The sequence below is a fragment of the Peromyscus eremicus genome, chromosome 5, assembly GCF_949786415.1.
Source record: "Peromyscus eremicus chromosome 5, PerEre_H2_v1, whole genome shotgun sequence".
Classification (NCBI taxonomy): Eukaryota; Metazoa; Chordata; class Mammalia; order Rodentia; family Cricetidae; genus Peromyscus; species Peromyscus eremicus.
In genome coordinates this window covers 97,209,311-97,236,628 of record NC_081420.1, presented here as the reverse complement: position 1 = coordinate 97,236,628, position 27,318 = coordinate 97,209,311, and the positions used below count along the sequence as shown (strand labels likewise).

Genomic DNA, 27,318 nt, shown 5'->3' with positions numbered 1-27,318 from the left:
AAGGTGTGTGCCACCACCGCCCGGCAGCACTCTAGATTTATTCCTACCTATATCTTTACTATCAGTCTTTTAGGGTTTGAAAAAAAATAAAAAACTAGCCTGGCGGTGGTGGCTAGAGTCATTAGAGAGGAAGGAGCCTCAGTTGAGGAAATGCCTCCATGAGATCCAGCTGTAAGGCATTTTCTTAATTAGTGATCAGTGGGGGAGGGCCCAGCCCATGATGAGTGGTGCCATCTCTGGGCTGCTGGTCCTGGGTTCTATAAGAAAGCAGGCTGAGGCCGGGCAGCAGTGGCGAATGCCTTTAATACCAGCACTTGGGAGGCAGAGCCAAGCAGATGTCTGTGAGTTCGAGGCCAGCCTGGTCTACAGAGCGAGATCCAGGACAGACTCCAAAGCTAAACAGAGAAACTCTGTCTTGAAAAAAAAAACAAAAAAAACAAAAAAAACAAAAAAAAAAAAAGTAAAAAATAAAAAATTCATAAAATGATAGAAATTCATAACTGAGCTAGAATTAGCCACATGAAAAAAGAGATTACAAAATAGGGCCTGGTGATAGTGGTACACACCAGCACTTGGCGGGAGGCAGCCAGCCTGGTTTATAGTTCTCTAACAACCAAGTCTACACAAAGAAACTCTGCCTCAAAAAAACAGGAAAAAAAGAGAGATAGCAAATAGCTAAAACCAGAACAACTCCCATAAATGAGATTTGCATTTCACAGACACTCTGTCTCAGCCCCATCACCAGCACTTCGCAATAGGCAGGTCCGTTTCCAGTTGAAGTGAAAGGCTAAAAGACTGAGTGAGGGAGCTACTGTGGGCACAGGGTCTTCTACCAGTCCCTCTGCACTCTACACTGATGCTGTTGTAGAAAAAACAGCATCAACTTTGTAAAGAACACCACAAGAAATGATGTAGGCAGCTGTTGACAACCCGAAACACCATGAGCTTCAAGCAGGTCCCCCTGCAGGGGTCAGGGCTGAAGGACAGTGAGAGGAACAAACACCCTGAGTCAGATACTTCAGCCAGAATCCAGCTCCATATCCTACTGCGATGATTTTAGCAAGTCATTAAATCTCTGAGCTTCTGCTTCCTCATCTGTGCCTCAAAGATAATAATAAGACTATTTCATAGGGCAAGCATGTTTTGTTTTATTTTTAAGTTATTTATAGTCGTTTTCTAAATATATGACTTGTGATGGGGGTGCTCCAGCGTGTGTGTGTGTGTGTGTGTGTGTGTGTGTGTGTGTGTGTGTGTGTGTGCTTTAAAGGAGGGCAAGAAGTTTATTTTGGTTTTTCAAGACAGGGTTTCCTCTGTATAGCCCCAGCTGTCCTGTAGACAAGGCTGGCCTTGAACTCAGATCTGCCTGCCTTTGCTTCCCAAGTGCTGGGATTAAAAGCCTGCACCACCACTGCTCAGCTCAAGGTTTGTTTTGTTTGTTAGTTTTTTTACTTATTTGTTGTTAGGTGTGTGCATGATGGAGGGGCAGGACATGCATGCCACAGTGCATATGTGGACCTCAAAGAAGGACTTTCTGGAGTCAGTTCTCCTTCTACCTTTGTGTTTCCTAGGGAGTAAACACCTGTATCTGCCAAGCTATCTCACCAGCCCCATAAGACCAAATTTGTTTGTTTGTTTTGTTTTGTTCAGACAGGGCTTCTCTGTGTAGCTTTGCGCCTTTCCTGGAACTCACTTTGTAGACCAGGCTGGCCTCGAACTCAGAGATCCACCTGCCTCTGCCTCCCGAGTGCTGGGATTAAAGGCGTGCGCCGCCGCCGCCGCCGCCGCCGCCGCCGCCGCCGCCGCCGCCGCCACCACCACCACCACCACCACCACCACCACCTGGCTAAGACGAAAATATTTAAGCAGAAACTGTGAAGTCATAGGGAGTGTATCTTAGTGCCTACTATGTACCAGGCTAAGTACTTCGTGTATCATCTCACACAGCTCAACCATCAAAGGAACAGGACTCTGTGTTCTTCCTCCTTATTTTCATTTTTGAGACAGGGTCTCACTAGGTAGCCCTGGCTGGCCTGAAATTCAAAGAGGCCTCTCTGCCTCTTGAGTGCTGGGACTAAAGGTGAGCGCCACCACTACCCAGTAATTTTTTCTTTTTCTTTTTTTTTTTTTTAAGATTTATTTATTTTTATGTGCATTTATGTTTTGCCTGCATGTATGTCTGTGTGAGGGTGCCAGATCCCCTGGAACTGGGTTATAGACAGTTGTGGATTCTGGAAAATGAACCCAGGTCCTCTGGAAGAGCAGCCATTGCTCTTAACCGCTAAGCCATCTCTCCAGCCCTGTTAGCCTTAAATGTGTGTAAGTGTGTGTGTGTGTGTGTGTGTGATACACACACACACACACACACACACACACACACTTCTACCATTTCTGTTTTTGTTCTCTTCATATTAGAAGGGGTGGGGGTGTGAAAGCAAAGTAAAGAGCCACCATTATAGAATCTTCCCAGAGAAGTCTAGTAAAGGACAAATGGCTACTTGCATATTGACCCCCTCTGCCCCTGCTTACATTCCAATGGCATAGGCACAGTCGATTTCTAAAGCTCTATTCTCCCCTAGAGTGACTGCACCAAGCTGTTCAGTCAGGGCATTGGAGGGGAGCAGGCCCAAGCCAAGTTTGACAGCTGCCTTTCTGACTTGGCTGCTGTGTCCAACAAATTTCGAGACCTCTTGCAGGTAAGGCCTCATGCCCCTGCGATGATGCTCTGGGAAGACTGTTAGCTGGCTTACCGTGGGCTCCATTGTGGGCAGGGGAGAGGGCAAGGGTGAAGAATGCAGCCACTGAAGGCAGACAGATCCCTTGAGACCAAAGGCCCACTGTGCTTCTTTTTAGCATGTGTCATACAAACAAGCCAGTGTCTGGTCCTTTAGAATTTCTGTTTGGTGGCCCCCAAATGACAAGACCCCTCAGAAAGATGTTCAGAGGACCTGAACCACCTGGTTCAATGATGGTTGGCCTTAGCCACAGGCTCTGTCTAACACCAGGCATTATGAAATCACCTTTGAGATTTGTAAGACAGTCTCAGGACCTCATCTCTGGACCTGAATCTCCACAGCTCTGGAAAGGGACACATTCCTGGCTTTTATTATCATGACCTCCACTATGATTCTGAAGTTCCTGCTCAGCTGCAGGAGTCGAGAGATGGGTAGAAGATAAGGTACGAGGTGGGGCATGCGTCTGATGTGTCTCTGTCCTGTCTTGGTGCAGGAAGGGCTGGCGGAACTCAACAGTTCAGCAGTCAAGCCTCAAGTGCAACCTTGGATCAACACTTTTCTCTCAGTCTCCCACAACATCGAGGAGGTCAGCCTGACCGCAGCAGTCATCAAAGGCAGGGAATCACCTGAACAGACTAGGCTAAGTGCTGTCAGCCCACCTCCATCTCCATCAAAGACTAGATTTGTTCCTGCTGTCAGAATGGCTCAGAGAGACATGTGAAGGGGTCTTGCCTTCATATGACTCATCTTATACTGAGGCATATTTTACCCACCTATCCCACCTATCATAGACCAAGGAGCCCTTTAATTTTTGAGACAGTCTCACTGTGTAGCCTTGCTAGTCTTGAACTCACAGAGTTCTGCCTGCCTCTGCCCCCCAAGTGCTCTGCCACCACACCCAACCATCTAAGAGCGTTATTCTCCTGGCCTAGCCTTGCCCTGACACATGGGCCACTACTGCAGCCCAGAGCTGTTAGCTGGATATCTTTTTTCAAAAAAGGGGGGGGGGGAGCAGAGGAGCCAGGCGGTGGTGGCACATGCCTTCAATCCAAGCACTTGGGAGGCAGAGGCAGGTGGATCTCATTGAGTTTGAGTGCCAGGACAGCCAGGACTGTTACACAGAGAAACCCTGTATTGAAAAACCAAAAGGGGTGGGGGGTGGGGGGGCAGAGAGGGTGTGAGGGTGAGTAGTACTTGTTAGAAAGAGGCCCTTTGCAGCCCCCACTTGCTTCTGACCATAGGAAGAATTCAATGACTATGAGGCCAATGACCCTTGGGTACAGCAGTTCATTGTCAACCTGGAACAGCAGATGGCAGAGTTCAAGGTAAGTGGGGGTATGTGGAATTGCCCCTTCTGCCCCTCACTGGCATCCTGTGGCCTACCACTCTTGCTGTAGACGCCAAAGGCCCTACTGAGTCGCCTGTGGGGACACTGCCTGTTCATGTAACTGTCTCACTGGAACTCCAGTGTAAAGGCAGAGGGCCTGGATGGACTCTACTGATACAAGCTTTGTGCAGGCCAGCCTGTCCCCAGTCATCTATGACAGCCTGACCGGACTCATGACCAGCCTTGTTGCTGTTGAATTAGAAAAGGTGGTTCTGAAGTCTGCCTTCAATAGGGTAAGTTCAAAGGAATATGGACCCACAGCTCTCCCCTATTAAGTAGTGCCATCCCAGAATTTATATCCTCTCTGCCACCAGCATACCCTGCTTATCTAGGCCCAGTTCTGTCTGGCTTCTGAGGCACTAGAACAGACTGGAGCCACAGGCCCAGTGGTGGTCTTGCCTGATAGTTCTTTCTTTTTTTCTTTTTTTTTTTATATATTCTCCCCCCCCCCATTTATTTATTTGGTGGGGAGCACATGCCACAGTGAACATGTGGACAACTTGCAGTCTTCTGGTTCTCCATGTGGGTTCTAGGAATCGAACTCAGATCATCAGGGTTGGTGGCAAGCACTCCTACCTGCTGAGCCATCTCCTCAGCCTTTACCTCCCAGTTCTAAGGACAACTGGGTTCTAGTTCTGTTTCGTCATAGGGCCGGCCTTAACAGAGACAAGGTTTGTGTTCATTCTCCGGTAGCTAGGTGGTCTGCAGTTTGACAAGGAACTGAGGTCACTCATTGCTTACCTTACCACGGTGACAACCTGGACCATCCGAGACAAGTTCGCCCGGCTCTCACAAATGGCCACAATCCTCAATCTAGAGCGGGTACGTGACTCCCTCACCCCAGCCCAGAAAAGGGACTGCAAAGAGTCCAGAGCCAAGTTTGGAACTCTGCCACTCCCTCACTTGCTGCGTCCCTGCCTTGTCTTAGGAAAGCCCAGGAGCTTCCCTCAGAATAGACTCACCCCTGCCAACGAGCAAATTCTCCCCACAGGTGACTGAGATACTAGATTACTGGGGTGCCAACTCTGGCCCTTTGACGTGGCGCCTCACCCCTGCTGAAGTACGACAGGTCCTGGCTCTGCGCATCGACTTCCGCAGTGAGGACATCAAGAGGCTGCGCCTGTAGCTGCCGTGTGGTGCCACGTGGCCCACCAGACGTCAGGACCTCTTTTCTAAGTAGCTGCAGCCAAAGAGCCATGCAAGGCCACTGGCTTGAGTACGCCGGGGGCCCAGACTACACCACTGCGCAACAACCAGAAAGCAAGGACTGGACCCACTCCAAGTCCTGCCCTGGAGCAATTGAGGCCGGAGGCAATGGGGAGGGTGCTTTAGGACAGCCTTTCCCAACTGAGAGAGGAAGACCAAGCAGGCAGCATATGACCCAGCCAGCCTTCCCACAAGTGGTCATTCTCTCACCCTCACACTACAGCAGGCACAATGACCCTGACAGCGTGAGAGCTGAAGGCACCTAGGGACCTAAAGGCAAGGCTGCGATGTTCACAAATAAACACCAGAGTAAAAACACTGCTTGGAGATGTGCCATTGTGTTGGGTCTAGGACAGGGTGGCTGCTTGAGCAAGGCCATTCCACTAGTAGCCCTAAAGCCTGAAGTCAAATGCATGAGACCTCAGCTTCCCATATCCAGTCACATGACAGCGAGAGCCTTTATTCAGTCCTAACTTCAACCCTCTCTTGGGCTGTCAGCACCAGGAGCTGGATCAATTCAGGGGCAGCTTCCCACAGTGCCAGAAGTGGGAATTACTCCCATTAAGAACAAGAAAGAGCTTTCTGAGGACAACCTTGAAAATTAGAATTTATTCCAAGAATGCCAGTATTGAGAACTCATTGCCACTAGATTCCCTTGGCACTGTCTGGAGTGTTGCTGGAAAAGGCTTAGGTTATCAGAAACTTTCTGTAGTCTGTACTGTTCATTGCCACAGACCTGGGAATAGACCTCTACCCCTCCATCCCCCAATAGAGGTCTAGGATCAAAGTTGAACATGGGAATGGAATGTCAAAAAGTGTATCATCAGGGTTGGTCTGATTGTCATCTCTTCCAAGGCTCTAGTAGGCCTATACTGGGCCATGGAATTTGTAAAGTCCACATGAGACACCATTGTTAAGACTTTTCTTAATCCAGATGGAGTAGAGGCCAAGTCTTAGCCACTGCCAGCCATGAAGTACAGTCCTGTTTAAGAACACTGCCTCCTCTGCCCAAGTCTTGCTTCCTTAGCAGCAGCCTTGAAGAGGTAGGTGATGAACAGCAAACTGAACTCCACTGAAGGGAAGTGCAGCTCTAGGTGGTGCCTGCTCCAGAGGGCCCGGCCCCACAAAGACAGTTATCACTTCCTAGCAGCTGCAGGCTCAGGCCCTGAGCGTCCACTTCCACCAGGTGGACACTGTAGTTGCCAAGGCCCTGGATAGGATGGAAGGTGTTGAGAGGGCTTTAGACAACTCCCAGGACTGGTGCAGGGCCAGGAAGACCATGAGTTGGTAGGCCACAGTGGGGTATTTCACTCCAACCCTGATGGCAACACATACCTCAGCTTTGGCCAGCACAGCTTCCAGAGCCTCTTTCTGCCGTGGTTCCTTGGTCAACAGATAGAGAAAGCCCCCACCACCTGCCCCTGCCAGGCTTTGGCCATATACGTAAGGGGCCAGGACATCCATCATGCGCTGCACAGCCAGCGGCTCACAGCCTGGGGCCATAAGCTTCTTCTGTTCCCAGTATGAGGTCAGGTACTGGCCCAACAGAGGCAGGTTTCCTGGGGTTGGGGAGGGGACAAGGTACTCACTTGATATTACTTTGCAGAGGGAAGGGAGTGTCAAAAGGCACTTCTTCACCAGTGTTGGGGCCAACTGCACAGGGTTGAGGACTGATATGCACAAAGAATTAGCGTGGTGCTCAGCCCAGCCAGTGTTCTGTAGCCTTACTCTTGGGGCTCCGTGCAGCTCCCACTTCCCTGCAACTCAGGCAAGCCAGAGCCTCTTCCTCCTGTTTCCTGGTAAATGGGGTCGGAGGACCTTTCCCATGAGAGAAGTTTTATGCTAATAGGGATCCCACAAGGAGAAAATAGGAGGTCCCCAAAGGTCTAATATGTGGAGTTGTGTCAGTCCTGAGACAAGATTTACCTCTGGATGGATAAACAGCTCACCTTGGCGAAAAGCTTCAGCACATTTCTCGGTCTGTCGCACCAGTCTGCGGGCATTCTGCACCACAGCAGGCAACCGAGCATACCAGTTCCTCAGCACATCCTGCGGGAGGGGCGTGGAAGGTGCAGTGAGGATTGGGTCCAGCCAAGCCCAGCCAAGAGAATGCCTGCCTTACTTAGGGGCTGAGCTCACCTGCAGCAGATTCCGTGCTAGTCGGGTCTTGCCAGTGTACACCAGGAGCAGGTGGTCATTGATCTTCTGGACAAAGTCCTCAGGCACAGGGATTTCCTCCACCTCCACCTTTAGGGGTAGCTGAGCCCGGGAACGCCCCACCTTGATGCCAGGCATTAGGCCACTCACTTGGTCCTGCCAGCCACCTCCTATGAGCCCAAAGTCCTGTCACTGTTGGAGCCTCTGGGGCCCAACCTTACCCAGCAGTTTCATGGCCTTGAACCTCTATCTGGGACCAGAATGGGAAGACTGCTTGTCCCAACTCTCGCTGAGACTAGTGAGCCATGACAGCAGGCCAGTCCAAAAAGAGAAAGGGGCTGCAGTCAAGACCCAAGTTTTGCTGCGTATCTCACATGTAATTAGAATAGGATAAGGCACATCAGAAGATAAGACTTGCATGTAATCTGCCAGTGCCCCAGCAGTCTGCCTTCCTACAGTGTTTGGAAGGAAGTTCATGAGGGCAAAAAGATGGCTCGACAGTTAAAAGCATTTACTGCTCTTTCTGAGGAGCAGAATTTGGTTTCTAGCACCCACATGTGGCAGCTCACAACCACCTGCAATAGCATAAGGGGATTTAATACCTTACAGCTTCTGTGGGCACCCACAAGTACACATACCCACACAAAGATATACAGAGTAAATATATACACTGTATATATAATAAGTCAAAAGGGGGGGCTAGAGAGAGAGCTCCATGGTTAAAAGCACTGGCTGCCTTTCCAGAAGACCCAGGTTTAATTCCCAATGCCCACATGTGGCTAACAACTCAAGTCCCAAGGGCAATCCAACACCCTCTTCTGGCCTCTGCAGATACCACTGCATGTAATGCACAGACATACACAGACAAACGACCCATACACATAAAATTAAATAAGAAACCTAACAAAAAAAATATTTTTTAAAAGAAGCTCATTGGGCAGTGGTGGCACATTCCTTTAACCCCAGCACTTGGGAGGCAGAGGCAGGTGGATCTCTCTGAGTTCCAGGACAGCCAGGGCTACACAGAGAAAACCTGTCTTGAAAAGAAAAACAAAACTCAAAGCCCTAGCATACATGAGCTCCAGTACTTCAAATGATAGATAAATAAATGAATAATCTGATAAAAAAACAAGCTTCTTTGGGTTTTCAGGCCTTGATATTTGAGGAGGTGGTGTGTACGTATATGAATGAGTGGGTTATGTACCCATGTGGTCAGAGGTCAACAGTCTACTTTTTATTTATTTATTTATTTATTTTTGGTTTTTCGAGACAGGGTTTCTCTGTGTAGCTTTGCGCCTTACCTGGAACTCACTTGGTAGCCCGGCCACTTTTTAATTTTTTTAAAAATGATTTTATGGCCAGGTGGTAGTGGCACATGCCTTTAATCCCATCGAGGAGGCAGAGGCAGGTGGATCTGTGAGTTCGAGGCCAGCCTGGTCTACAGAGTGAGTTCAGGACAGGCAGGGCTACACAGAGAAACCCTGTCTCAAAAAACCAAAAAGATTTTATGTTTTAAGTGTGTGTGTGTGTAGGTGTGTGTAGGTGTAGGTATGTACACATGAATGCTGTGCCCCAAGAGATCAGAAGAGGGTGTCAGATCCCTTGGAGCTGGATTTACAGGTGGCTGTGAGCTAGGAACTCTCCAGCCCCTCCACCACCTGGAGCTCATCAATTGGCTGGCCAGTGAGCCCTGGGGTTCTCTTGCACCCACCTCCCAGTACAGGGCATAAGCACATGCTTTCACACCTAGATGTTCACACCGGGACAGGGATCTACCGTCAGGTCCTCATGTTTGCCCAGCGGGTGCTCTACTCACTGTCTCTCTAACCTTCAGTCCCTCAGCATTTAAGAATCTAAAGTACAGAATGCACATGGCAAGAAGCATCTAAGACTTTCCAGCCACAATATAAGATAGAGCTGGAAATGTCGAGAACCAGACTAGACCCTTCTTCAGAGCACTGGGTGCAGCTGCAAAGGATACAGTCACCCCAGTGGCTACTGATTGGTGTCTAGGTCCCTTACATCCCATGACTTTCTCAAAAGGACATATTTTTGCTCATTTTATCCCCAGGCCCCCATACAGTAGATTATCAATCAATGTCAGTTGACCAAATGAAGAACTTGAATGGCACACCTCAAAAGGAAACTGAAAGCTCCCATATCTAATTCTTGCTAATGACTGCCTGTTGTGGGATGTGAGTCGGTACCAGGGTAGGACTACAGAGGAGTTGGAGAAAATCCCAGACAGCCTTGAGGCAGTTTCCTTCAAATTAGACCAGAGATGAAACCCCTGAGTGAACAGAACAGTCTATGATCTAGAACCAGACAAATGTGTGGCTGCTTTATATTATGCTTAGCTTCCACGTGCCTTAATGGCCAGGAGGAGAAGTCTGGTGCCAAGACCGTCTCAGAGTGTAGTCTTAGGTGGCCCTCATTGTTCTACCATATAGGGAACAGTGGGACACTAATGTTCGTAGCACAAGAGAATGTCAACTTGCCAGAAGGAAGACTGAAGATCCATCCTCCAAACCCAGATCTGTGCTACAGATTCTGAAGGACAGCCTGGAGTGGGGTAGTCATAAAGACCATCTGGCACCACAGGTACCCAATAACAAAAGAAAGGCGCAGTGGGGCCGGAGAGATGGCTCAGCAGTTAAGAGCATTTACTTTCAGAGTGCCTGGGTTCAGTTCTCATCGCCCATATGGTGGCTCATTGCCGTCTGTTAACTCCAGCTCTAAGGCATCCAGCACCCTCCTCTGCACTCTCTGGGCCCCAGACAAGGTGCACTTACATACAGGCAGCCAAAACGCTCATACACAAAACTCAAAAGGAACAATAGCTTTTAGCCCTCAAGTAGGCATTCATGGGACATTAGCTCCTTTGAGATAAAACACTTCCAAGTTGGAAAGCATCAGAAATCAAAGTGATAAGCTATGACCATTTTACAGAGTAGTACAGCCACAGTTAGGTGGCTACTGGTAAATCTAGGGAGCCCACCCTACAGGGTCTATGAAAAACGTCAGCATTCTCCACCACCCTAGACCACCTTACCTGTGGTGAGCATCTGCTCCAGGTGCAACACTGCATGGATCAAGGCCTCTGTATCCACGGCCTGGCCTGCAGCCCGCTGCAAGGCAGCCAGGGCAGCCCCTGCCAGGATGCTGCTGGTGCCTGCAAAACACAGGACACCAGTCATGAATCACTTCTGCCCGGTCCCACCCCACTCTTTCCGCTGCACAGAGGCCAGGGTCCAGGATCATAAGCAAGACTGAGGAGTTGAGACAAAAAAAAAAAAGGGGGGGTAGACAGCAGGGGCCCAGGGCTTACTCACCAAGACCTGAGCCATGGGGCAGCTCTGACCAGGTGTGCAGCTCAAAGCCACCATTAAAGGACTGTAACAACTGTTCATGCAGAGGGACCGCTGACTGGACGTGCACAATACCGGCACAGACGAAGGCTGCCTTCAGCAAGGCCCCTGAGGGGTGAGCACAAAGGAAGGAAGTGCACCCCTAGGCCACCACTTAGCCCACCTCCACTGCCATTTCCCAGCCCGAGACGGAGCTCCTCTGGTAGGACAACGCAGGTCCCCTCCTCAAACCAGAAAAGGACATCTAGGCTCTCTTACCACAGGCAAATGTGCCACTTTGTCCTGTGCCAGTGTGTACCTAAGAAGGGTGACTGCCAGCTCTTTCTAGTCTTCCAGGGCCCCTCACACATACTGGCTAGCCCTAAGGTAGGTCCCCGGTAGTCTGCAGTCCTCTGTGGATGGATCTCTTGAGTTCTGCCCCCATCCCAGCTGGCTGTGGCTGCCATCTCTACCTGACAATGTCCTAGTTGTCCTGACCTGGGGCGTGAGGCTGGCAGTAATCTTTCAGGTCGTCCAGGCTCTGGCACACTATCTTCGTGGTCATCTCATCCTGTCGAGGCCCCACTGACAGACACAGCTCAGGCTCCGCGATGCGACGCGCCTTGGCCCCGATGGGCCGGCGGCCATCCACCCTCACAGCCAGGCCCAGCACTGCTCCACCAAGCTCATAGGCGATGGGGGGGGTGTCACTCCAGCCACCTGCCGCAGTTCAACAAGGTGGTCACGGAGCCTGCCAGCCTGGCTCTGAGGAAGTTACCCGTACCTCACCCAAGGGACTCACCAGAGAAATCCACACGGGCTGGGCACTCGGTCACTACCCACTGCCCAGGTGCTGGCAGCTCCACGGGCTGGGTAGAGACAAAGTGCTGGGCTGTCATCACAGCCTTGCGGATCAGGATCTGCTCAGCCCCTTCATAGTGGCGGGCAGCTCGAACCAGCAAGGCAGGCCTGACAGGAGGGAAGATGGCCGGTCGCACGGAGCCCCCAGCTGGGGGTAGACTGCCTGTCTCGGTCAGTTTGCACACCCTCTCTCTGAGTTTCCACCATCAGGACACCCTTCCACCCATGGCTTCTCAAAGGGTTCCCACTGACTAACACCCACCTGCTCAGCCACTTGTCCCTTTCCTGAGCAAGCGCCTCCACACCCCTCACCAGGTCTCCACATTCCAAGTACGAGAAAGGCTGAACCCACTCAGGGTTGGCCGCTGGCCCACTGCGCAAGCCTCCTTGGCCCTCTGCCATGCAGCCCAGCACGTCTGCCACACAAGCCAGAGCCCGGGCTGCCACACCAGGGTCTTCGGCCTCAGCTGCAACTGAGGGACCAGGAGTTAGGGGGTTCAGACGAGAAGGCTGCTGGCCTCGAACACTCTGCCCCCCAGTCTCGACAGCCCCCAGCTACTCCAGATTCCTCGTTCCTACCAGCTTTGGTCAAGATGCGCCCCTGCCTGTGAATGCACCCTACTCTACCTGGCAAAGGTTTTACTCTGCTAGCCCCAGCCCAAACGCATCCTCCACTGCTGCCTGAGACATCGGAGTGGTTCAGAGTTCAGGCTTGGGTCGGCCAGGGGGCTTGGGGTAAATGCACTTGCTCCCAAACCTGACAACCTGAATTCAACCGCTGGCACCCATATGGTGAAAGAGAGAACAAGTTGTCTTCTAATAGTACATGCACGCATTTTGTGTACACACACACAAATACATTTTTAAAATGTTTTGTTTTTTCAAGACAGGGTTTCTCTGTGAAGTTTTGGTGCCTGTCCTGGAACTCACTCTGTAGACCTGGCTGGCCTGGAACTCATAGATAGACCCACCTGCCTCTGCCTCCCGAGCACTGGGGTTAAAGGCATATACCACCACCACCCAGCTTAAATAAATGATTTTTAAAAGAGTTCAGGGGTCAAACCATGTGGGTTCAAGTCTTAGTCTCAACTGGCTGTGTAGCTATGGGTAAGTGACAAACAGGGACAAGGTTCCAATCTTCTCAGGGCCACTAATGAGGCACTTTCTATAAGGCTAAGAATCTTAGCCACCAGGCCATATGGTCCATCTACAGTGTGGGGGAGCTGCCCGTATGCCAGGTCCCTGCTGGAGCTCTACACCCCCATCCTGGCACTCAATACAAAACACATAGGCCTGCAGATGCCATAAGGACCCAGAGGCTTAGCAACCGGGCCTCCATCTCCCACTAAAAGCCTTACTAACAAGGATGAAGCTTTCTAAAAACTAAACTCAATTCCTTTATTATTAACACCTAGCATACCCACCCTTGTCCAGTGTGGCCAGCAGGGGTCCAGAGCAACCTTCCCCAACAGCGGCCCGGATCAGTGGGCGTAGGCAGAGGTCCCGCCGGGCCTCTAGCACATGCCGGGCCTTCTGCAAGGCCTGGCAGAAGAACAGATCCCGACGGGATTCCAGGGTGGCAGCCCGGTCCAGGCAAGGCTGCAGCTGCTCCCAGGACAAGCGCCAAGAGGCTCGCCAGGCCCGCAGGGCCTCACCTCTGTCCTCCTGGGGGTACAGCATCCACAGCAAGTCCTGGGGCCCCAGGGCCCTCGTGGGGTGGAGCACGGGGAAAAGGCGGGCATTGAGAAGGCATCGAGCTGAGAGGGGCGTGTCTGGATCCCACAGGTCCCAGTCTCTGGGGTGCGGAGAGGTGCATTAGTGAGGAGGAAACTCAGGCTCCTGTCTCCTCCCAAACCCTGGCCTGTCTGTCAACTCACGGGAGGGGGGGGGACGACCACATACTCTCCATGGGAGGCAGCAGTGTATGACGAGGGGGGGAGGCTAGGCTGCCCTGTCACCTTGCCTAAGATACTGAATACAAAATCCCGGAGTCTAAACACAGCACAACCAGGGAATCAGAGCTGCACAGGGAGAAGTGCTGGAGAGAATCCAGCTGTTCCAAACCATACTAGGCCTGGCAGGGTGGGAAGAGGACCGGACAGGGCTGCTCAGGAAGAAGCTTCAAAGCAGCAGCCACATTGGCTGCCGAGGCCCACAGAGGCCTGCTGGAGCATCCAGCGTGCTTACCGAATGCCTGTCTTCTTGAAGAACTCATTCCAGGACATGTTGAGATACATGCCTGCCCCCTGTCTCTGGGGGAAGAGGAAGAAGCAGTCAGGAATGCAGGGGCCTTTGAAAGGGAATAGGGGACACCAGGCCAGAGGCTGGGGAACAGATACTCCAAAAGGGACTGGAAGAGAGAGACACACACAGGAACAGGTTCTTTTAGACCACTTTAACACTTCCGCCCAAATACCTAGGATTTAGAGCAGACTCCTGAGTTCTACTCCTGATGGGGGCCATTATTGGCCACAGGACCCAAGGCAAGCTACCTCCTTTAACCCTCAATGACCAGCCTCTAAAATGGGGATAAAATTCTCTAAGGTCTACTGAGACATCTGGCCATCCCCCGACACACACAGTCTATCCCAAAGGCCAGTGCTCTGAGACCCCTGTGACAGAGCCAGACCCCCGGGGACTCCCCAAAGTCAGAAGATGGAGGCAAAGGAACATGAGGTAGATGCCTACTTCCCAGCTGTCCAGACGGCCAACAAGAGTAAACACTCGGCCCAGGGAGCCATGCATCCGCACATGGTGTCCCTGCAGGATGAGGTCACGGAGCTCCAGGCCATGCAGCGCCTCGGAGTGGACAGTATCCAGGCCACTCACAAAGCAGCCAGCACCAATATGAATGGGGCCCTGAGAGGAAGGGGGCAGGCATCTTGAGGGGGGGAAGCAGGTACATGGGACATCCAAACAAACGCTGAGCAATGGCACCCCCATCTGCTCCCCCTGGCCCACGCTGTCGGGCCTCACCCTCAGGTGACAGTGCTGCAGGACACTCCGAGGCCCCAGGTGTACAGGACCCTCCAGCAGGCAGCTGATGACGGAGCACGTAGCCTCTAGCAGCCGTGGCTCCTGTGAGGCCAGGGAAGAAAATCAGGGAAGATGAAGGCCAGGGCCAAGGGTTACCTTAATTCTCCCTTAGAAATAAATATCTGGGTGGGAAGCATAAAGACCCACTGCATTCCAGAAACCTCAACCAGCCAGATCCCCCTCTAGACCTGGCCTGGCCTAAGCTAAAGAACTTTCCTCATCCCATAGATCCAGCTACTCCTATCCCAAGAGCAACCTCTGAACTCCATCTGTCCGGTTCCCCAGCATCATGGGAACTAACCCAGATCCACATATGTCTGTCTCCACGGAGACCCTGCAGAAAGGTCTCCCTGGCTTCTGACTTAGCTCCCTGGCTCTGTGGCCTTGAATAAGTGCCTTAGCATCTCTGAGCCTCCAGTGCCTCTAGGATATCTTAACGTGCAATGCACACCCTTCATCTCAGCACTCAAGAGGCAGAGGCAGGTGGATCTCTGTGATTTCAAGGTCAGCCTTGTCTACAAAGCGAGTTCCAGGTCAGGGCTACACAGAGAAAAAGTTCAAGGTCATCCTGGGAGACAAACCAACTTTGAAGTCAGCCTGGGCTTCATGAGATGATATCTCAAAAATAAGTAAATTAAATAAAAAAAGATAGTTAATAATTAATTAAAATAGAGATGGCACCTTAACTCATAGGTACACTGTTCCAAACACAGGGTATTTCTTTCTCTGGAGCCCACATCTCACCTCACCTCAAGTACCCAACAGGCACCTGTTGAGGGGCAGGCAGGTCTCACCTCCACCTGGGAGTGGACGATCTGGGCCACAGCAACCCCAGGCATCGTGAGGCTGTGCAGGAACTCACTGGCATCAGCAGTCAGATAGCTGTAGCCACCATCAGGGACATACACTGTAAAGACACAAGTGTGGACCCCAGGGGCTCGAGAGATGCAGAGGACTGGAGTTCGATTCCCAGCACCCATATCAAGAGGCTCACCCCACCTGTAACTCCAGCTTCGGGGGATCCAACGCCCTCTTCTGGCCTCTGAGGGCACCAGCACCTTACACGTACATACCAACAGGCAGACACACAAACAGACATATAACTTTTTTTTTTTTTTTTTTTTTTTTTGGTTTTTCGACACAGAGTTTCTCTGTGTAGTTTTGGTGCCTGTCCTGGAACTCACTCTGTAGACCAGGCTGGCCTTGAACGCACAGAGATCCACCTGGCTCTGCCTCCCGAGACATAAAACTTTGTAAATTAAACAATAAATCCTTTTTTAAAAGCTCTGACTCCAACCCTGTGCCTGCTGCAGCTCCAGTGTAAGATCAGGTGACTGTCCACAGACATCCTCACCAGACACTAGGAAAGCAGGCATGGAGGTGAGCCACTGGAGCCAATGATAAAGGTAAGGTTCAGAGCGTATGCAACCCGCCCCAGGCCCATAGATAACAGGTGGACACACCCGGAAAGGGGCCAAAGCAAGAGACAAGTGGAAGACAGGACACAGAAGTGCTTGGCAAGAGAGCTAAACAGAGAGAGCATGACTGTCCAGTCCTTGAGCTGGCTTACCTAGTCCACAATACAGGAGGCAGCTTTCTTTCTACCCCAGAGGGCCAATAAGAAATATTCACCCAGTGGGCATGGTGGCACATGTCCTTGGGAGGAAGAGGCAGGCTGGTCTCTGTGAGCTCGAGGCCAGCCTGGTCTACAGAGTGAATTCCAGGACAGCTAGGGCTACACAGAGAAACTCTGTCTCAAAACAAAACAAAACAAGCCAGGTGGTGGTAGCACACGCCTTTAATCCCAGCACTCGGGAGGCAGAGGCAGGCAAATCTCTTGTGAGTTCAAGGCCAGCCTGGGCTACAGAGTGAGTTCCAGGAAAGGCGCAAAGATACACAGAGAAACCCTGTCTTGAAAAACAAAAACAAAAACAAAAAAAAACAAAAAACAAAAAAACAAGCCAGGCTGTAGTAGTGCACACCTTTAATCCCAGCACTTGGGAGGCAGAGACAGGCAGATAGATCTCTGTAGTTTGAGGCCAACCTGGTCTACAAAGTGAGTTCCTGGACAGGCTCCAAAGCTACAGAGAAACCCTGTCTCAAAACAAACAAACAAACAAAAAAAAAAAAAAAAAAAAAAAAAGCAATACTTACCCATAGTGAGGGGCTGATCTCGGAGCTCCTTCCACAGCTGGGCTCGGGCTCCCTTCAGGTAATCTGCTGCTAGGGCTATGTCACCTTGCCCCATCTCTGGGAGCCGCCCAGCCAGGAAGTCCTCCCTGTTCACATTCTGAGCCATGCAGAGCAGGATGTCGAAAAACAGAGACAGCTGGGCAGGGATGAGAAGCACAGCTGTTGGCCAGGCAGCAGCTGGACCCCACAATCCCAAGGCAGGGCTGGGACAGTCCTATCTGCCAGGATGCTGACCCAGAAAGGGGAGAGGGCTGGCCTGAGGTCACATGGCATCCCACCCCCAGCCAGGTGAGCCCAGTGGTCTTTCCTTAGTCACCTGCACAGGCTGGGCTCCTGAGTCCAAGCCCATATAGGTGCAGGCATCCAGAGGCGGACTCACATGGGTAGCCAGGAGGTGCTCAGCAGTCTCCACAGAGAAGAAGACGACCCCAGAGACCTGGAGGGAACCATAAGGCTCGAGTGGGGGGACCCTGGAGCCAAGCTCAGGCATTCGTTGAGGAAGGCACATGCAGATGAGCCACAAGGCCAGGTATTGTAATAGGCATGGACTTTTTGGACCACCCAGCCCCCAGCTTCTAGGTTTGGACAGCTCCTACCAAAGCACCTTACAGAATTCCCTCAACCTTCAGGCCTCCTGCCAAACCCAGTTCCACACCTCTTCCCAGTACTCCCACCCGAGTCCATCCTGGGCTGCTTCTGCATCTCTTTCTACCAAATTCCCTAACTTGCTCACATTTGGTAGCTTTCTGGCACAGGACAAGACCCTGAACTTCCAAGTCTACCTGATCCATAGACTCAGGCTGCATCAGCTCTCCTGAATGTCTCTTTCGGTTCTGGTTCTAGCTTGGCCCGGAATCATCTAAAAAGAGTGGGGCTTTTCCCCAGAAAGAAAGGGAAACTGCGCCCCCCCCCCCCACAACATTCCGAAAAGTCCCTAAGATCCCTCATCCCAAGCCCAGCAACCATACCAGCGGTACCAGCCCGTCAGGCCTGACACACTGTTGTAGCTCCGCCTTACTGCCCTGGTAGTAAATGTCCAAAACAAAGCCCTGTGGAGAGGGGAGGAACAGAATCAGGGACAGGAGCAAGAGAGGACCAGAAAGTAGGCACAGCTGTGCCTATCAGCAGGCGGTCTCCACATGAGAAGACACAAGTCTGGCAGGTACCACTGTATTGGTGGGGCCACAAGCGCTGCAGACTTCTAGAAGGTTGAGGGCGGGCTTTAATGGCTGCCACGGCCCCAGCACCTGCACACGGCCTGACAGACAGAGGCAAGTGAGCACCAGAGCCGTACCATGAAGGAAAACTCCTCAGGCTCGAGACCACAAGGTCTATCAAGGCCAACAGGTTCCAGAGCACGGGTCTGGAAAAGCACCCCTGTCCCAGGGCAGCTCAACTGTACCCGGGAGTAATACCTGCGAGTCAGTGAGGTAGACACCATGGTTGAGAGCGTAGGTCAGGCTGCCAGGAAAGGCAATCACCCGGGCTCCCCGGAAGCCATCCCAATCGATCCCTATGGGGTGGGACAATCAGGGTGGCCAGGTAGGGAGGCACCCCAGCCATGAGGAAGCAAGGGCCCAGAGATGGGGCGTCTGGGCAGCTCTACAAGGAAAATACAGTTTCCAAGGCCGAGTGGACATTCCTCTGGGGAAATAGCAACCCCTCCTCCCTAAAGTTCTTCCACAAAGAACTGTGGGCCAAAGGGGCGAGGCAGTTCTGACATCCCTGTTTGGGTGGTGTTTTTCCCAGGTGGGGTGTGAGTAAGTTGTTCAAGAACTCACTGTAGCTTGAACTTGCTGCAATCTTCCTGTTTCACCCTCCTGAGGAGCTAGAATTATGGGCATGAGGCACCACAACCAGCTACCCAGTCTACAGATGGGCAGACTGAGGCTCAACAGAGCAATGCTGGCCTCTTGGTCTGGCCTATGCTTCCTTTCTAAATAGGCTGTTGAAACAGGGTGGGCTAGAGAGGAAGAACCAGCCTTAGGTGTGGAGGGAAAAAGTGGTCCTAGGCCATCCCAGGCTCACCAGGATTTGGAGGAACAGACAGAAGCATGTCGGTGCTGCAGACCCACACACCTGGTGGGCAACCTGGGCCCAGCTGCAGGGGAGAGAAAAGAGAGAAAACTTGGCTAGTGGCCTGGCCCGGCCCTTCCTCTGATCTTTCATCCCTGTGGTGGCTTGTTCTGTGAGAGGAGTCTGCTGCTGAAGTGTCAGGGCCTCTCAAGTGCCACGGTGTCAATGTTGACCCCCTTCCTTCTCCATCTCCAGATGTACTTCTTGTTTGTTCTGGGGGGACAGGGTCTCACTATGTAGGCCTCGCTGGACTGGTACTCAGATCCAACTGACTCTGTTCCTGAGTGTGGGGATCAATCCAAGACGAACTGTTCAAAGTTCTAGCTACGCTCACTGCAGGCCATTCTTTCACTGGACGGCTCAGAATGTGCAAACTGGCTCTATCTGGCAGGGGCCGCCCTTGTCAACCAGCTGGCCTTACCCGGTGGGTCATGATATCCAACAGGCAGTCCAGGTTGCACACCAAGGCCTCCACAGGGGCCTGGGGATTCTCCACAGGGAGGCACGTGAAGGCCCTGCCGCAGTCATCGAAGGGGAAGTCTCGGCCCTACGGGGAGAGCAGAACCTCCTAAGAGGGAGTCCTTGATGCAGAGAAGCTGCAGTGCCGAAGCCAGATCGCTGTACAAGGGGGGCAGGCATTAAGTAGCGGAGGTTTAAGGAAAGTGTTATACTGATGGTTCTCCTTTGAATTTTTAAAATTAACATGATTACTGTGCAAAATTAGAAACCATATACACGCGAAGGGAAAAACCATCCTCAGGGACACTAAGTACTGCCCTCGTCTGGAGGTGTGTCCTGTCAGATTTTCATGAATGCTGCTTTCGTATGTTTTGAGTGTGTGTATGTGTGTGCACACACACACTTGTGCCACGGGACAGGTAATGGAGGTCAAAGAATGAAAGAGGTCGGGTCTCAGCTTTTACCATGTAAGCCTTGAGGACCAAACTCAGGTTTGGCGGAAGGCGCCGTTACCCCTTGAGGCCTCTCACTAGCCTTTCACTCATACTTTCTCTAAAGTTTGTTTTTTAACGAACATAAGCTGGTCGGGCATGGTGGCACAGGCCATTAATCCCAGCACTTGAGAAGCAGAAGCAGGTGGATCTCTGAGTCTGAGGCTAGCCTAGACTACATAGTGAGCTCCAGGCCAACCAAGGCTACTCAGGAAGACCCTGCCTCAAAAACAAACGAAGAAGCTTAAACTCAATGAAGTAGAGATACGGCTCAGTTGGGAGCACGCTTGCCCAGCGCACGTGAAGTCCTAGACGGGAGCTCTGGCATCTATAAACTTCACATGGTGACACGTCCTATAACCCCAGCACTCGGGAAGGAGCAAATCACAAGTTCAAGTCTGGTCTCAGCTTCCTAGCAAGTCTGGAACAAGGCAAGGCTACCTGAGGCTCTGCCTTTTTTAAAAAAAAATGTATGTGGGTGCATGCATGGCTGCTTGTCCGTATGTGCACCATGTACATGCAGGTGCTTGCAGAAGGCATCAAATCCTGGGATTACGTGGGTGTTGGGGACTGGAACTCAGGTCTTCATTGTTACACAGTAAATGCTCTTACCCACTGACCCTTCTCTCCATCTCCAGGTGGACCTTTTAATTTGTCTAAAATACATACCTAACCAGCTCCCAGTTTCCAGACATTTCGGTTCATTTAGATCCCTCTGGATTTACATAATGAACACCTTGCATACATACAATGGCAGAACACCCCTAAGGTCCCATCCAGTCGCTAGAACCAAGATTCCGACCCTCTGCACAGCCCATACCCTGTATTCCACTTACCATGTGCAAGATGAGGATCCAAGCTGAGTTCAGGACATCGGATGTGACTACCTGTCAAGAGCAGGAGAGCCCTGTTGACAGAGACCTTGGGCAGATGGCACCTAAGGATGATACCCTCCTGTCCAGGGAGGGACTCCAACACAGGCATCATAAGGGGAAAAGGCAATATCAAGACCAATGAGCATGTGGGGCATGATAGTGCATGCCTTTAATCCCAGCACTCAGGAGGCAAAGGCAGGAAGATATCTGTGAGTTCAAGACCAGCCTGGTCTATATAGTGAGTTCCAGGACAGCCAGGGCTACATAGAGAGACTCTGTCTCAATAAATAAATAAACAAATAAAATAAAATTTAAAAAAAAAAAAAAGACCAATAAACACAGGTAGGCGAGGAACAGCCTGACAGGCAGCCATCCACTTGGGGCACTTCCTCAATTTATTTGAAAGGGAGGCAACAGGCAGCAATTTGAGGTCAGCTGAGTTCCTGGGGGGGCAGAGTCGGCTCCCGTGGCAACTACAGTACTCCCCCCCCCCCCCCCCCCCGCCAATTCTCCCTCCACTACTGGAGAATGACTAGGACCACCACCCTCCTCCACACCGTAGCGCTATGCAAGCGAGGAGACAGTAAAACAGCCAGGGGACAGCCTGTGGGAAACACTGACACATCCTTCTCGAAGGGAGGCCACATGTCAGTTCCACTCAACAGGTGCCTTATGGGAGCCAGAGTGTAAAGTATAAAGTGCTTTGTTTTAGAGACAAAGTCTCACTGTGTCGCCCTGGCTGGCAGGAACTCACTGCAGACTGCCTTGGCCTTCGACTCACAGAGACTCGCTGCCTCTGCCTCCCGAGGGCTGAGATTACAGGTGTGTGCCACCACACCCAGCAAGATCTTTGAACTTTGCCAAGAAAAGCCAGAAAGCCTCCTATTGAATAGTGAGTGAGATACTGGCTCCAAACCTCCTCAGACAATGGGCCTTAAGCTTGTGATAATCCCCTGCCTCAGCCTTCTCAGTGTTACCATGCCTGGCTTCTGGCTCCTTCTTTCTAAAAACACTCCCAAAACCAGCCCTGCCTTTTGCCCTTACCTGGATGGCATGGCAGAGATGAGTCTGCAAACTTACAGACTCCAAATCACAAGCCAAATGCTGAACCCGCTAGAAGAGCTGGAGGTCACCGAAGCTACTGAGTTCCAACAGGAGCACGGGCCAGAGCGCTGGCGGCTCAGAAGCACTCACCGTGAAGCCTGCACGGGCACTCAGGTGTTCCGCAGCCACCAGCAGCGCATTGAGGGTGGCCCCTCCACTGCCTACTCGAGTCTGGGGGTCCTCCACAGCCAGCAGCAGTGTCCCAGCAGGGATCTGCTCCCGCTTCTGCCGTATCTCCAGCTCTGTGATCAAAATAAATGCTGGGACACACACACAGTCACACCCACCTGCCCTGACCCAGAGGGCCTGAGCAAGCCCTCAACAGTTGTCTGATTACATTGACTTAGCTCTTCATACAGTAGATAGATAGATCCCTCCCAAACTCTTTGAGGTAAGTACTGTTACCCTTATTTTACAGATAAGAAAACTAAAGGCCGGGGCAGGAGAGATGGCTCAGCTGTTAAGAACACTGGCTGCTTAACCCAGAGGACCCAGGTTCAATTCCCAGCACCCACATGGCAGCTCACAACTGTCTGTAACTCCAAGATCGGACACCCTCACACATACATGCAGGCAAAACACCAATGCACATAAAATAAATTAATTTAAAAAAAATTCCTTAAAAAAAACCCAAAAACTAAAGGCCAATGAAGTGACACGTATATCAAGTCACAAGACCAGGGAGAAGTCTATGTTTCAACCCAGGTCTACGGGGCTCCTAGTGCAGCAAGAGTCTGTCTGGTAAGGGAGAGGGCTGGAGAGTTCTAGTTTAAGGTAAAAGTGGCATGTCACCTACCTCTCTGAAAGACCTGGACACTGTCCTTGTACTGGCATGTCAGGATGATGACTGTCCAATCAACCGTCTTTGGGTGCTCCATTCTGGACAAAATGGAGGGAAAAAATGGAATGTGTGAGTATATGTGAATATGTTTAAAGGTCAGACATTAAAATAAACTCTTTCTGGTATACAGTTATATGAATTTTAACACAAGAATAGATTCTTTGAAAAATCTTTTTATTATTTTATGTGTATGTGTTTTGCCTGCATGCACATGTTGTATCACATGAGTGTCTGGTGCCTGCAGAGGTCAGAAGAGGGTATCAGTTCCCCTGGGACTGGAGTTACAGATGGTCGTGAGCCATCATGTATGTGGGAATCAAACTTAGGTCCTCTGCAAGGGTAGCAAGTGGTGGCACACTCCTTTAATCCCAGGACTCAGGAGGCAGAGGAAGGCAGATTTCTGAGTTCAAGGCCAGCCTGGTCTACAGAGCGAGTTCCAGGACAGCCAGAGCTACACAGAGAAACCCTGGGGGCAGGTAGCAAGTGTTCTTAACCAGTGAGCCATCTCTCCAGCCTCTCCTTATCCATAACTTTGTTCACTGGACCTTTAAAAAGGTCCATAGAAAAGCATGACTTTAAATGTCCCCCTCCCCAAAACAGTATGTGGCACCTGAAAGTGGCTGAGGGAATGACAGATCTTTCCAGGGTGACAAAGAAGGTAAGAGAGTGTCAACTCCACTCTGTTTAGAGGGAATGAAATAGTCTCTGGGCCGAAGGCCCTAGTCCAGGTTAGTTTTTACTGTCTACTTGATAAAACAGAGTCAGCCGTGAAGAAAGAACTTCACTTGAAGAATTGCTTCATTCAGACTGCCTGTGGGCATGTCTTCGAGAGATTGTTTTGATTGGTGACTGATGTGGAAGGCCCTATCCCTAGGCAAGTAGACTTGGGTCATATAAGGAACCAGCTTAGCAAGCAGGCAAGCAAACCAGTGAGCAGCATTGCACCGTTCCTGCTCCAAATACCTGCCTGCAGTTCCTGCCCTGACTTCCCTAAATGATGGACTGCCACCTGGAAGTCTAAGACAAATACACCAACCCTTTCATCCCCAGGTTGCTTTTGGTAGAATTTTATCACAGCAATAGAAAGGCAAACTTAAAGACTACCCTGAATTGTAAGGGAGCAGGGTGGGGGTGGGGGAAATCAGAGAAAGTCTCAATAAATCAAGCAAGGCTGAGGAGCATTCCCAGCCAGATCAGCCAAGAGAGTATTTAATACCCCAACTAACACTTAGGGAGTGTTTCTCAGGCACCGTGCCAAAGGCATTTAGTGACAGCTCACAGGAGCCATACACCAGCCCAAATAGTCGATCTTATCACACTGTGCAGAGAAAGAAACCTGGGCTTAAAGAGTAAGCAGAATGCCTAAGGTCAGGTAGAACCAGCAGCACAAGCAGCTGGGTGTGTTTCGTTTGTGCTCTCGGTCACAGAAGAAACAGTCCTGGAGTTGGTCATGTCACATGTGGCATTTGCACAGTGATCTTAGAATACAGAAAGTTAATTATTGCAACACTTTGCCCCTTTTTAACAGAACTCCATTTACCCAATCCAAGTTGGAGTTTTGGGGGTTGGGCTCTTTTTTTGGGGGGGGGGGTTTAAAACAGGATCTTACAGATCCTGCACTAGCCTCTAATTCTCTATGCAGTCAAGGGTGGCCTCAAACTTCTGATCCTCCTGCCTCCATTTCCTGTAAAGGTTTGTGCCAACTCACCTAGTCAAAGTTTGTTTGTGTTTTGTGTTCTGTTTGTTTTCTAGTGCTAGGAATCCTCAGCAAAATTATAGGATAGTGCCTATATCCAAAGACAATAAAATCTTAAGACCCCTCACACACACATACACACACATACAATCTCCCTCCCTCCCTCCCTCTCTCTCTCTCTGTCTCTCTCTCCCTCCCTCCCTCCCTCCCTCCCTCCCTCCCTCCCTCCCTCCCTCCCTCCCTCCCTCCCTCCCTCTCTCTCTCTCTCTCTCTCTCTCTCTCTCTCTCTCTCTCTCTCTCTCTCGTGTGTGTGTGTGTGTGTGTGTGTGTGTGTGTGTGTGTGTGTGTTTTATCAGGCCCTGGAAGACTTCTGAAGAACGACAGAAGTTGGCTGGAGTTCAACCAGGTTGTAAACAGCATGCCATGAAATGTGTGCCTAGTGGGGTAACTACGGCAGGGGACCCAAATCAACATCAGAGCCGCGCTGGCATCCGGAGCTCCACTGGCTCAAGGCAATGCACCTCTGTGTGCCAGGTGCCCGCAAGTCGCAGGGCTCCCTCTAAAAAAAAAACCTAGATCAAGAGAAAGCTGCACAGAAGAGGTCTCCTGCAGCTAGCGGTCGCTCAGGGCGACAGCAGAGATACAGGAGACCCGCAAGGAAGGTGCCCCAAACCGGAGCGGAACTGAAGACCCCCGCGGACCCAACGTACCTGCGTCCGCCTGGCGCTCGCAGAGCCGGCTCTTTAACGCGGCTGCGCATTCAGCGCAGCGCACCCTGGGAAATGGAGTTTAGAGTCGCCAGGGCCTGCTCGCAGCCCCACCTTGTTGAAGGGAGAGAGTTCTTAAACTTAAAAAGAATGCTCCACCAACTTCCAGAACTACAACCCCCAGAGGGACAGGGAATCTTAAAAACACAGACCCGTTTTTGGTAACTCAGGGTACCAGGTAAAGGTGTAATTTTGACTTTTTAAAAACGCATTTTAAATTTTTTTTTATTTTTTATTTTTATTATTACCATCATTACCATCATTTTCTATGCATGAGTGAGTGTTTAGCCTGCACCACGTGCATGCCAAAAGAGGATGCCAGAAGAGAGGGCATCAGATCCCCAGAAACTGGAGATAAAGACCGTTGAGACCACCATGTGAGTGCTAGGAATCAAACCCAAGTCCTCTAGAAGAACAGCCATCTGCTGCTCCATTTTTTCAGCCTTTTTTTTTTTTTATTTTTAGATAGCGTCTCCTGTTATAGAATGTTATTTTAAGATGTGTTACTTTTGTTTATGTTGCATTTGTTTAACTCTGTGAAGCTGTGTTACTATGCCTGTCTAAAACACCTCATGGTTTAATAAAGAACTGAACAGCCAATGGCAAGGCAGGAGAAAGGATAGGTGGGGCTGGCAGGCAGAGAGAATAAATAGGAGGAGAAATCTGGGAGGAAAAGAAGAGCAAGAGAACAAGGAGAGGAGGATGCTGGGGGACAGCCACCACCACACAGCCAGCCATGGAGTAAGAGTTAAAGTTAAAGGCCGGGCGGTGGTGGCGCACGCCTTTAGTCCCAGCACTCGGGAGGCAGAGCCAGGCGGATCTCTGTGAGTTCGAGGCCAGCCTGGGCTACCAAGTGAGTTCCAGGAAAGGCGCAAAGCTACACAGAGAAACCCTGTCTCGAAAAACCAAAAAAAAAAAAAAAAAAAAGAGTTAAAGTTAGATATACAGAAGCAAGAAAAGGAAAAAGCCCAGAGGCAAAAGGTAGATGGGATAATCAAATTAAGGTAAGCTGGCAAGAAACAAGCCAAGCTAAGGCCGGGCATTCATAAGTAAGAATAAGCCTCTGTGTGTGATTTATTTTGGAGCTGGGTGGTGGCCCCCCCAAAAGAGCAAAATAACCAACAACAATTGAAGCCCTTTATGGACTTCATCCTGAATTTGAGAACCTCCTCAGGAAAGGGGAAAGCAATATGTTATGGCTTTGATGGTGTAGCTCAGTAGTAGAGCACTTGCTTAGTATTCAAGAGACTCTGGGCTCCCAAACATCCCTAAAATACGTAAAGGACAAGACTTGCAGCGATCTTGTCATAGGACAGAGCATGTGCAAGGTGCATGTGATGGATGGGCAAAGAAAAAGTGAGCTTTATATGTATTTGAGTTTTTCTTACAAGAATTTACTTTCCAAATTTGGTGTCCTTTACAAAGGAGCCTGAGTGGTTGGTCACAAGGTCAGTCTCATCAGAGATGGGGGACGGTACTGTACCTCTGTGTATTCTTGGCCAGTCGCACAGCTGTGTCTGCCTGTCTCCATCTGTAAAATGAGTTAGCAAGTTGTACCCAAGGCCTGTGGTGGTTGTGCAGGTTTGATTCCATAGTAAACAGCAGGGAAACAAACGAACAAGAACCAGCCATTATTACTGTTGTTGTCACAGGCTTCCTGCTCTATGGAGGCAGGATTTTTCCTTAGTTCACTGCTGCACCTTCAGGCTCTAGGGCAGTGCCCAGGACGCTGTGAGTGCTTAGAAACAGTTGAATGGAAGAATTAAAGCACCTCCTGCCCAGCTCCTGCTTTTCACCTGACCCCAGTCTCCCTCATCCCATCTCTAGTGCGGTTTCTTCTGTGAACGAAGGAAGCCTCTCTCAAGTGATGAGGCACCTCTTGCTGTTTCAGCAATGCAGGTCCCAGGCTCTGCAGTGGAGCAGGAAGCAGAGAAGCCTGCCGCTGCAGTTTTGGCAGTGGCTCGCTCCATAAAACAGAAAGTGTCCCCAGACAGCTCAAAAGCAAAGGGCCTCACTTACACCCTGAAGCAGGCATGGTTGGAAGACAGTGATGATGCCAGACTTGCTCTAGCACTCTCCAGCCAGAGAAG

General features: G+C 50.8%; 2 protein-coding genes across 3 annotated transcripts in view; one reads left to right on the top strand and one right to left on the bottom strand.

The window, feature by feature from the left end:
• The window catches only part of Cog4 (component of oligomeric golgi complex 4), a 41,067-nt gene extending 35,423 nt beyond the window's left edge, over positions 1 to 5,644 (top strand). The window contains exons 14-19 of one of the 2 annotated variants that reach the window (XR_009379425.1): positions 2,577 to 2,693; positions 3,226 to 3,318; positions 3,974 to 4,057; positions 4,251 to 4,352; positions 4,817 to 4,941; positions 5,111 to 5,226. Coding sequence is in view for 1 of the 2 variants with exons in the window: in XM_059264001.1 (XP_059119984.1) it covers positions 2,577 to 2,693; positions 3,226 to 3,318; positions 3,974 to 4,057; positions 4,251 to 4,352; positions 4,813 to 4,941; positions 5,111 to 5,245 (660 nt within the window). In the remaining variant the exon portion in view is untranslated. Of the gene's footprint in view, positions 1 to 2,576; positions 2,694 to 3,225; positions 3,319 to 3,973; positions 4,058 to 4,250; positions 4,353 to 4,812; positions 4,942 to 5,110 lie in introns of both variants that reach the window. The other variant, XM_059264001.1, reaches the window with a different exon arrangement.
• Positions 5,645 to 5,919: 275 nt separating this feature from the next.
• On the bottom strand, positions 5,920 to 25,229 carry Fcsk (fucose kinase). The gene is made up of 24 exons (XM_059264000.1): positions 25,172 to 25,229; positions 22,721 to 22,803; positions 22,015 to 22,166; positions 20,782 to 20,832; positions 19,417 to 19,542; positions 18,948 to 19,020; positions 18,335 to 18,432; positions 17,888 to 17,968; positions 17,236 to 17,355; positions 16,881 to 17,055; positions 15,521 to 15,633; positions 14,667 to 14,768; positions 14,379 to 14,549; positions 13,878 to 13,942; positions 13,115 to 13,485; positions 11,953 to 12,163; positions 11,632 to 11,798; positions 11,328 to 11,549; positions 10,815 to 10,958; positions 10,535 to 10,654; positions 7,465 to 7,652; positions 7,275 to 7,374; positions 6,661 to 6,884; positions 5,920 to 6,535 (listed from the first exon to the last, which is right to left on the bottom strand). Exons 1-24 carry the CDS (start codon positions 25,219 to 25,221, stop codon positions 6,416 to 6,418), a joined length of 3,327 nt encoding a protein of 1,108 aa, XP_059119983.1. The 5' UTR covers positions 25,222 to 25,229; the 3' UTR covers positions 5,920 to 6,415.
• Positions 25,230 to 27,318: the final 2,089 nt, after the last annotated feature.

What these genes read in the sequence shown, in the direction of transcription:
- Fcsk (XM_059264000.1), bottom strand. Translation starts at nt 25,221, where the DNA reads ATGCGCAGCCGCGTTAAAGAGCCGGCTCTGCGAGCGCCAGGCGGACGC. An exon ending in TCTACCTCACTGACTCGCAG is followed by an intron (nt 17,969 to 18,334) that starts GTATTACTCCCG and finishes CCCTCTCCACAG; the next exon opens with GGCTTTGTTTTGGACATTTA. An exon ending in GCCGTCTGGACAGCTGGGAA is followed by an intron (nt 13,943 to 14,378) that starts GTAGGCATCTAC and finishes CTCTTCCCCCAG; the next exon opens with AGACAGGGGGCAGGCATGTA.